The sequence below is a fragment of the Carlito syrichta genome, unplaced genomic scaffold, assembly GCF_000164805.1.
Source record: "Carlito syrichta isolate Samal-C Ts95f unplaced genomic scaffold, Tarsius_syrichta-2.0.1 Scaffold105012, whole genome shotgun sequence".
NCBI lineage: Eukaryota > Metazoa > Chordata > Mammalia > Primates > Tarsiidae > Carlito > Carlito syrichta.
The window spans coordinates 12632-24151 of NW_007049108.1; the positions used below are offsets into that span (position 1 = coordinate 12632).

Genomic DNA, 11520 nt, shown 5'->3' on the forward strand with positions numbered 1-11520 from the left:
TGGGGTGGCTGACACGAGTCAATCCACCATTTTGGGAGGCCGAAGGGAGAGGATGGCTGGAAGCCGGGAGTTCGAGACCGGCCTGGGCCACATAGCCAGACCCCCATCTCAATAATAATAATAATAATAATAACAATAACATCAATAACGATAATAACAAAATATAAATGGGCCGGTGGTGGTGGTGGTGGCCGGGATGGGCTCACCCCGGTCATCCCAGCCTTTTGGGAGGCCGAGGCGGGAGGCTCGTCCGAGGCCGGGAGTTCGAGACCCGCCGGGCCCACATAGCCAGACCCCCTCTGTACCAAAAACGTTTCGCGTTCCGGTCGGGCGCGGAGGTTCTCGGGCCTTGAAAATCTCTCTTCCTTCTCCTCCGGGGCCCGGTTCTAGAAGAATTCGGGCCGGGGAGCGTCTGGCCTGGGCTCCCTGACCTCTCAGGACCGGGCCGTGTGCTCCGTCGGCGGCTGGTCTGACCCCTCGGCCGCCTCTCGAGGAAGAAACCGTCTCCTGGTCCTTCCTGCCTCTCGCCAAGATAACACACACCTGGGTCAAAATAACACACGCTGGGGTCAAAATAACACACACGAGGGTCAAAGTAACACATGTGAGGGTCAAAATAACACACACTCGGGTGAAAATAACATGCTTGGGTCAGAATGACACACATTAGAGTCAAAGTAACACACACGAGGGTCAAAATGACACACATTGGGGTCAAAGTAACACACGCTGGGTCAAAGTAACACACACGAGGGTCAAAATGACACACATTGGGGTCAAAGTAACACACACGGGGTCAAAGTAACACACACGAGGGTCAAAATGACACACATTGGGGTCAAAGTAACACACACTGGGTCAAAGTAACACACACGAGGGTCAAAATGACACACATTGGGGTCAAACTAACACGCAGTTAGGTCAAAATAACACACACTCGGGTCAAAATAACACATGTGAGGCTCAAAATAACACACGCTTGGGTCAAAATAACACGCGTTGGGGTCAAAATAACACGCGTTTAGGTCAAAATCACACACGCTAGGGTCAAAGGAACACGTTACAGCCAAATAACACACGCTAGGGTCTAAACGCACACATAGGTCACAATAACACACGGGGTCAAAATAACATGCATTCAGGTCAAAATAACACACACTAGGGTCCAAGTAACACGTTAGGGTCAAATAACACCCCTGGCTCAAAATAACACATGTGAGGGTCACAATAACACACACTCGGGTGAAAATAACATACACTGGGGTCTTGCTATGTGGCCCCGTCTGAAGGGCAGAGAAAGATTTCTAGGTTTTTACTTATTATTATTATTATTATTATTGAGTTGTGGTCAAAATAACCCACACAAGGGTCAAAATAACACACACAAGAGTCAAAATAACCCACATATGAGGGTCAAAATAACACACATTAGGGTCAAAGTAACACACACTGGGTCAAAGTAACACACACAAGGGTCAAAATGACACCCGTTGGGGTCAAAATAACACGGATTTAGGTCAAAATAACACACACTAGGGTCAAAGTAACACATGTTAGGGTCAAATAACAGCCCTGGCTCAAAATAACACATGTGAGGGTCAAAATAACACACATTAGGGTCAAAATAACACACGTTAGGGTCAAAATAACACGTTAGGGTCTAAATAACACACACAAGTGTCAAAATAACAGACACGACGGTCAAAGTAACACCATGATCGAAATAACACACAATAGGGCTAAAATAACACACCCAAGGGTTAGAATAACACACCAGGGTCACACTAGGGTCAAAATAACACAGGGGGTCACAGTAACACACACTAGGGTGAAAATAACACATGCTTGGGTCAAAATAACACACGTTAGGGTCAAAATGGCGAACATTAGAGTCAAAAGAGCACATATGAGGGTCAAAATAACACACACTAGGGTCAAAATAACACAGGCTTGGGTCAAAACAACAAATCCAAGGGTCAAAATAACACATGCCAGGGTCAAAAAAATCAAACATTAGAGTCAAACTAGCACATACTAGGGTCAAAATAACACACATGAGAGTCAAAATAACACACACAAGGCTCAAAATAATGCATGTAAGCGTCAAAATAACACACGCAAGAATCGAAATAACACAAGTTAGGGTCAAAGTCACACACACTAGTTTCAAAATAACACAGGTTTGGGTTAAAAAACACACGCAAGGGTCAAAATAACCCACACAAGAGTCAAAATAACCCACACAAGGGTCAAAATAACCCACACAGGGGTCAAAATAACACACACAGGGGTCAAAATAACCCACACAAGGGTCAAAATTACCCACACAAGGGTCAAAATAACCCACACAAGGGTCAAAATAACCCACACAAGGGTCAAAATAACCCACACAAGGGTCAAAATAACCCACACAAGGGTCAAAATAACACACACAGGGGTCAAAATAACCCACACGAGGGTCAAAATAACGCACACGAGGGTCAAAATAACCCACACGAGGGTCAAAATAACACACACAGGGGTCAAAATAACCCACACAGGGGTCAAAATAACCCACACAAGAGTCAAAATAACACACACCACGGTCAAAATCACCCACACGGGGGCCGAAATTTCACACACCGGGTTCAAATCACCCCAGGATCGAAATCCCCCCCAGGAGCGTCCACATCCCACCCCTCCCCCCATCCATCCACTCAGAGAAAAGCAAAAGCCACAGGTGGGGCGAGACGTGCGGCCCTCGCCGGGTTGTGTTGGCGGGTTGTGCATTTCCGCCCTGCCTCTGGATCTCGGCGTTTTATCTGATTTTCTCAACACCTGCTCTGTTCGTCCTCGCGCAGGAAACCATTTCTGTTTATGTCTTTTTTTTTTTTGAACTGGGGTCTTGCTGTGCGGGCCAGGCTCGTCTGGAACTCCCGGCCTCAAGCTATCCGCCCACCTGTCCGTATCAGCCTCGCGGTTTCACTCAGGGGAGGGTCAAAATAACACAAACCAGAGTAACGTCACGCACCTTGGTCAACATCACACACGTCAGGGTCGAAATAATACAGGCTAGGATCAAAATTACACACATTAGGGTCCAAATAACACATACAAGGGTCAAAATAACACACGCGGTCAAAATAATGCCCCCTGGGTCAAAATGACACACACTGGCGGCAAAGTAACACATATTAGGGCAGAATAACACACGCTAGGGTCAAAACACACACACGCAGGTCAAAATAACACACGTTAGGTCAAAATAACACACACAAGGGTCTAAATAACACACACAAGCGTCAAAATAACACACGTAAGCGTCAAAATAACACACAAAAGAGTCAAAATAACCCACACAAGGGTCAAAATAACACACACAAGAGTCAAAATAACACATACAAGGGTCAAAATAACAGATGCAAGGGTCAAAATAACACACACAACGGTCAAAATAACACACGTAAAGGATCAACATAACACACCCAAGGGTTAAATAACACATACAAGGGTCAAAATAACACACGCTGGGACAAAAATAACACACGAAAGAGTCAAAATAACACACACAAGGGTCAAAACAACACACAAAAGAATCAAAATAACACACGAGGGTCAAAATAACACACACATGTGTCAAAATAATACAGAAAAGAGTCAAAATAACACACACAAGGGTCAAAATAACACACGCAAGGGTCAAAATAACACACGCAAGTGTCAAAATAACACACGCCGGGTCAAAATAACACACACAAGGGTCAAAAAAATACACAAAAGAGTCAAAATAACACACACAAGGGTCAAAATAACACACGCCAGGGTCAAAATAACACACGCTGGGTCAAAATAACACACACAAGGGTAAAAAAAAAACCCACAAAAGAGTCCAAATTACACACACAAGGGTCAAAATAACACACAAAAGAGTCAAAATAACACACACGGTCAAAATAATGCCCCCTGGGTCAAAATGACACAGAGGAGACAGACAGAGAGAGGCAGACAGAGAGACAGAGAGAGAAAGAGACAGAGAGACAGAGACACAGAGACAGAGAGAGACAGAGAGAGAGAGGCAGATATAGAGAGACAGAGAGAGAAAGAGACAGAGAGAGGCAGAGACAGAGAGACAGAGAGAGACAGAGAGAAAGAGACAGACAGAGACAGAGAGAGACAGGAGAGAGAGAGACAGAGAGAAAAAGAGACAGAGACAGAAGAGACAGACAAAGAGACAGACAGAGAGAGGCAGACAGAGAGACAGAGACAGAGAGACAGAGAGAGACAGGGGAGAGAGAGACAGAGAGACGAAGACAGAGAGACAGAAAAGTGTGAAAATAACACACACAAGGGCCAAAATAACACACGCTGGGTCAAAATAACAGATGCAAGGGTCAAAATAACACACACAATGGTGAAAATAACACACGTAAAGGGTCAAAGTAATACAGAAAAGAGTCAAAATAACACACATAAGGATCAAAATAGCACAGACTAGGGTCACAGTAACACACACTAGGGCCAAAATGACACTGGGGCAAAAATAACACACACAAGGGTCAAGATAATATACACAAGGGTCAAAATAACACACACAAGCGTCAAAACAACACACAAAAGAGTCAGAACAACACACAGTGGGTCAAAATAACACACGTGAGTGTCAAAATAATACAGAAAAGAATCAAAACAACACACACAAGTGTCAACATAACACACAAAAGGGTCAAAGGAACGCACGTAAGTGTCAAAAGTAACACACCAAAGAGTCCAAACAACACACACAAGGGACAAAATAACCCACGCTGGGCCAAAATAACACATGCAAGTGTCAAAATAAGACAGAAAAGAGAGAAAATAACACAGACAAGGGTCAAAATAACAGATGTAAGTGTCAAAACAACACACAAAAGAGTCAAAATAACACACACAAGGGCCAAAATAACACACGCTGGGTCAAAATAACAGATGCAAGAGTCAACATAACACACACAATGGTCAAAATAACACACGTAAGTGTCAAAATAATACAGAAAAGAATCAAAACAACACACACAAGTGTCAAAATAACACACACAAGGGTCAAAAATAACACACACAAGCGTCACAACAACACACAAAACAGTCAAAACAACACACACACTGGGTCAAAATAACACACAAAAGGGTCAAAGGAACACATGTGTCAAAAATAACACACCAAAGAGTCCAAACAACACACACAAGGGACAAAATAACCCACGCTGGGCCAAAATAACACACGCCAGCGTCAACATAAGACAGAAAAGAGTCAACATAACACACACCAGGGTCCAAATCACTCACGTGAGGGTCCAATAAGCCCCCCGGGGTCGATGTCAGGTCAACCATGGTGGGAGACTCTCTCCGTTCTGGGGTCGGGCACGTGACTCAGGTGGACGCTTTTCAGCATCCTGTCGGGTCTGAGGTCCAGGTGGAGGCTTTTGACTATCGTGTTGGGTCTGAGATCCAGGTGACGCTTTTCCCTATGGTGGAGGGTCTGAGATCCAGGTAGACACGTTTCTTGATCGTGTCAGGTCTGAGATCCAGGTAGACGCTTTTCACTATGGTGGAGGGTCTGAGATCCAGGTAGACAGGTTTCTTGATCGTGTAAGGTCTCAGATCCAGGTAGATGCTTTTTATTATGGTGGAGGGTCTGAGATCCAGGTAGACACGTTTCATGATCCTGTAAGGTCTGAGATCCAGGTAGACTTTTTTTTTTAATCATGGAGGGCCTGAGATTCACGTAGACCCTTTTCGTGATCGCGGAGGGTACGTGATCCAGGTAGACGCTTTTTTAATCAGGTAAGGTCTGAGATCCAGGTAGACGCTTTTCACTATGGTGTAGGGTCTGAGATCCAGGTGGACACGTTTCTTGATCGTGTAAGGTCTCAGATCCAGGTAGATGCTTTTTATTATGGTGGAGGGTCTGAGATCCAGGTAGACACGTTTCATGATCCTGTAAGGTCTGAGATCCAGGTAGACATTCTTTTAATCATGGAGGGCCTGAGATTCATGTACACCCTTTTCGTGAACGCGGAGGGTACGTGATCCAGGTAGACGCTTTTTTAATCAGGTAAGGTCTGAGATCCAGGTAGATGCTTTTTATTATGGTGGAGGGTCTGAGATCCAGGTAGACACGTTTCTTGATCGTGTAAGGTCTCAGATCCAGGTAGATGCTTTTTATTATGGTGTAGGGTCTGAGATCCAGGTAGATGCTTTTTATTATGGTGGAGGGTCTGAGATCCAGGTAGACACGTTTCATCATCCTGTAAGGTCTGAGATCCAGGTAGACTTTTTTTTTTAATCATGGAGGGCCTGAGATTCACGTAGACCCTTTTCGTGATGGCAGAGGGTACGTGATCTGGGTAGACGCTTTTTTATCAGGTAAGGTCTGAGATCCAGGTAGATGCTTTTCATTATGGTGTAGGGTCTGAGATCCAGGTGGACGCGTTGCATTATCCTGTAAGGTCTGAGACCCAGGTAGATGCTTTTTATTATGGTGGAGGGTCTGAGATTCAGGTGGACACGTTTCTTGATCGTGTAAGGTCTCAGATCCAGGTAGATGCTTTTCATTATGGCGTAGGGTCTGAGATCCAGGTAGACACGTTTCATGATCCTGTAAGGTCTGAGATCCAGGTAGACTTTTTTTTTTAATCATGGAGGGCCTGAGATTCACGTAGACCCTTTTCGTGATCGTGGGGGGTACGTGATCCGGGTAGACGCTTTTTTATCAGGTAAGGTCTGAGATCCAGGTAGACGCTTTTCACTATGGGATAGGGTCTGAGATCCAGATAGACGCGTTTCAGGATCATGCAGGGTCTGAGTTTCAGAGACAGAGAGAGACAGAGAGAGTCAGAGGTAGAGAGAGACCACAGAGAGGAAGAGAGACAGAGACACAGAGAGACAGAGAGACAGAGACAGAGGAAGACAGAGATAGGGAGAGACAGAGAGAGAGATGGAGAGAGATCTAGGGAGACCGAGAGAGACACAGAGACACAGAGAGAGACCCCAGAGAGAAAGAGACACAGTGACAGAGAGAGACACAGAGAGACAGAGAGAGAGAGACAGAGGAAGACAGAGATAGGGAGAGACAGAGAGAGAGATGGAGAGAGATCTAGGGAGACCGAGAGAGACACAGAGACACAGAGAGAGACCACAGAAAGAGACATAGTGACAGAGAGAGACAGAGACAGACAGACAGAGATAGGGAGAGACAGAGAGAGAGAGATGGAGAGAGATCTAGGGAGACCGAGAGAGACACAGAGTCAAAGAGAGAGACCACAGAGAGACAGAGACAGAGAGAGATGGAGACAGAGACAGAGAGATAGAGACAGAGGAAGACAGACAGAGATAGGGAGAGACAGAGAGAGATATGGAGAGAGATCTAGGGAGACCGAGAGAGACACAGAGACAAAGAGAGAGACCACAGAGAGAAAGAGACACAGTGACAGAGAGAGACAGACAGACAGAGATAGGGAGAGACAGAGAGAGAGATGGAGAGAGACCTAGGGAGACTGAGAGAGACACAGAGACACAGAGAGAGACCATAGAGAGAAAGAGACACAGAGATACAGAGACAGAGAGAGACAGACAGACAGAGATAGGGAGAGACAGAGAGAGAGATGGAGAGAGATCTAGGGAGACCAAGAGAGACACAGAGACACAGAGAGAGACCCCAGAGAGACAGAGACAGAGAGACGGAGACAGAGAGACAGAGGAAGACAGACAGAGATAGGGAGAGACAGAGAGAGAGATGGAGAGAGACCTAGGGACACAGAGACAGAGACACAGAGAGAGACCACAGAGAGAAAGAGACACAGTGACAGAGAGAGAGAGACAGAGAGAGAGAGAGACAGAGGAAGACAGAGATAGGGAGAGACAGAGAGAGAGATGGAGAGAGATCTAGGGAGACCGACAGAGACACAGAGACAAAGAGAGAGACCCCAGAGAGACAGAGACAGAGAGAGACAGAGAGAGATGGAGACAGAGACAGAGAGACAGAGAGACAGAGACAGAGGAAGACAGGCAGAGATAGGGAGAGACAGAGAGAGAGATGGAGAGAGATCTAGAGAGACCGAGAGAGAGACAGAGACACAGAGAGAGACCACAGAGAGAAAGAGAGACAGAGACAGAAACAGGAAGAGACAGAAAGCGGCCAAAGTTGGAGCTTCACGGCCTGAGGAATTTTTTTTTAATTTGGGTGGGACTTGGGGGGCATCTCTGCACCCTCAGAAACCCAGGCCTTCCCCGGAGCCTGGCGTCCTGTCCCGGCTTCATCTATTAGAACTTTTTTTTTTGGTCATTTTTTTTTTTTGGAGTTGGGGTCTTGCTGGATGGGCCTTTATTCTATGTATTTATTTGTGCATTTATTTATTTTCTGAGTTGGGGCTCTCGGCGTGTGGGCCTTGATTTTATTTTATTGGGACTTGGGGTCTCACTGGGTGGGTCCTCATTTTATGTATTTACTTAGCTAGTTAGTTATTTAGTTATTTATGTTGAGCTGGGGTCTCACTGTGTGGGCCAGTCTGGAGGAAGCCTCAGCGCTATGGATCACCCGACTATTTTTTCTTTTTCTTTTTTGTTTTTTTTTTTTGAGTTGGGGTCTCACTGTGTGGGCCAGTCTGGAGGAAGCCCAAGCGCTATGGATCACCTGACTTTTTTTCTTTTTTTTTTTTTCTCTTTGAGTTGGGATCTCACTGTGTGGGCCCGGCTAACTTTTTTGTTTTTATTGTTTTGGCAGACACGGGGTCTTGCGGTGTGGTCCGGGCCGGTCCCGAACTCCCGGACCTGAACGATCTCCCCGCCTCGGCCTCCCAAAGTGCGGGGAGCACAGGCGTGCACCACCACGCCCGGCTCCGCTCAGGATCACGTCACCGAATGACTCTGTTGGGTGATTTCCACACAATCCCACAAGGCTGTGCGACGTGTAAGGAATGACATACAACATGCAAATCACACGTCACACATGCTATCACGGGTAATAGCCAATCTTCTTGCACGTTATTTACATACTAATCATTTTTTTTCTTTTTTTTCCTTTTTTTTTATTTTAAAGACGATTCAGGGTCAGGTAGGCACATGTTCCCCCGCTGATAGGCACCTTACTATATCATGCATGTAGTGTGATATAACATATTGCCTGTAACATGTGGCGACCGGTAAAGCGGTCATACGTGGTGCAGATACCTGTCACATGTGCTCAAATACATGGATGCCATCCACGCAGCATGTGGGTTGGGCATTGAACACACGCATGCACGACACGTCACATATGCATATGTCATGCATATAATGACAGGTTTTATAGCATGTTATATTATATCCTATTTGCCACTATGATATATGACATGTTATTACTCATGCCATGTATGACATATTTGACATATTTTAATATATCCCATATTCACTGTGATACGATACATCATGTTTAGAACATGCTGCCATATGTAACGCACTCATACATGTTATACAGAGGAGTCGCGTGTGCTAAAATACATGTAAGCAACCCATGCCACGTATCTCTTGTGCATATGACAATGCCGGCAGCATACATGCTATATGCACATATACTATGCGTGTAATTATAGGTCACATATGTGCGTGTGATTATATAGGGCACATAATAAAACCATACAGGTCAGGCATTACCGTACATATTCTTATATCCTGTATGATAACACATGATCTATTGGATGTGACAATGTCATACCTAACAGATCATGATGCATGCTGCTATAATACTAGATATATTATTATATAATATTATTAATTATATATTATATTATATTATTTTATATTATATTATTTTATACTATATTATATTATATATTATATATTATATGTTATATATTATATATTATATATTATTATAATATTATTAATTCATATATTATATTATATTATTATAATACTATACTATATTATGTATTATATACTATTATATATTATATATTATAATATATCATATATTATATAATTATTATATTATATTATTATATATTATATATTATATATAATACTATAATACTATATATTATGACTCATGCACTATATGACATATGCGACATTTTCATACGTCATATATTTAGTGTCATACAATACATAGTTTATAGCATGTTGCCATACGCAACGTACTCGTGCATGTTATATGTAGGTGTCACATGTGCTGAAATGCACAGCCGCAACCCCTGCGATGCATATCTTGTGCATGGAGCAATGCATGCCGCATACATAATACATGCACATCTCCTATGCATATAACTATAAATATTACGTGCACGCATGCAGTATAATGACATAAGTCAGACATCCCCCTACATCTTGCTATATCATGTATGTACATAACATGCACGGTACGTTGCATGCCACCGTGTCGTACCCAACAGGTCGTAATGCGTGCCGTGCTACAGTATATCATAGGATAGTGTTATCATGTCGCACTGAAGCTACCACATGATACATCATGTATGTACATAACATGCACGCACTGACGATATGATATAACATGATACATTATGATGTAATCATATAATATAGCATTATGATGTTATGTTGTATCACATTTCTATATTATTATAACCATCATATCATATTATATTGCATCATGTAACATTATAATGTTATGTTATATTACATTTCTATATTATTATAACCATCATATCATATTATATTGCATCATGTAACATTATGATGTTGTTATATTACATTTCTATATCATTATAACCGTAATATCATATTATATTGCATCATGTCATTTATGCAATTGCAATGTATCGCATAGCATTATTTATGCCACATAGGACATAGTTTAACATATGGTCTATTCAGCGTCATGCCACCTCAAATGGAGTATCTGCTTTTGATGTACCCTCTATTTAGTCTGATTTTGATATACCCTATATTTTATATATATTGCATATAACCTGCTGCAACACGTCACGTACTCATGCATGGCACACATCGATGTCACATGTGCTAAAATACACAGACGCAATCCATGCAGCATGTGGTGGGCATATAACACATGCATGCAGCATGCGCAATACATGCACATCTACGATGCCGGTAATTATAAACACGACAAGCATGCATGCAATATCGTGACCCAGGTCAGACACCACCCCACCCAGGGTTATCGTGTGCATGGACCTAACGCGGCACGGTATATTGCATGTCCCCGTGTCATGCCCAATAGGTCATCAAGCATGCTACGCTCTCCTACAAAATCCCGCGCCTCTGGGAGGCGGAGGGGAGTGGATGGCCTGAGCCCGCGGGTTCGAGACCCGCCTGGGCAGCGAGACCTCGTCTCTACAATCAATCAAAAAATCAGCCGGGCATGGTAGCGCGCGCCTGTCGTTCCAGCTACTGGAAGGCTGAGGTGGAAGGATCGCCGGGGTCCAGCAGGTCGAGGCTGCGGTGGCCGGGGTCCAGTCGGAGCGGCCGAGTGAGACTCCGACTCAGAAAAAAAAAAATAAAATAAAATAAATAAAATCTCATACAATAACATACGGACAGCACAGAAGA

The 11520-nt window shown here is 43.8% G+C and overlaps 1 protein-coding gene across 1 annotated transcript in view; it reads right to left on the reverse strand.

The window, feature by feature from the left end:
• The window catches only part of LOC103268891 (negative elongation factor E-like), a gene marked incomplete at its 3' end in the record, with an annotated part of 9346 nt that extends 4000 nt beyond the window's left edge, over window positions 1-5346 (reverse strand). The window contains exons 1-2 of the mRNA XM_021716471.1: window positions 5302-5346; window positions 306-386 (exon numbers count right to left, since the gene is read on the reverse strand). Coding sequence (XP_021572146.1) covers window positions 306-386; window positions 5302-5346 — 126 coding nt within the window. The remainder of the gene's footprint in view (window positions 1-305; window positions 387-5301) is intronic.
• Window positions 5347-11520: the final 6174 nt, after the last annotated feature.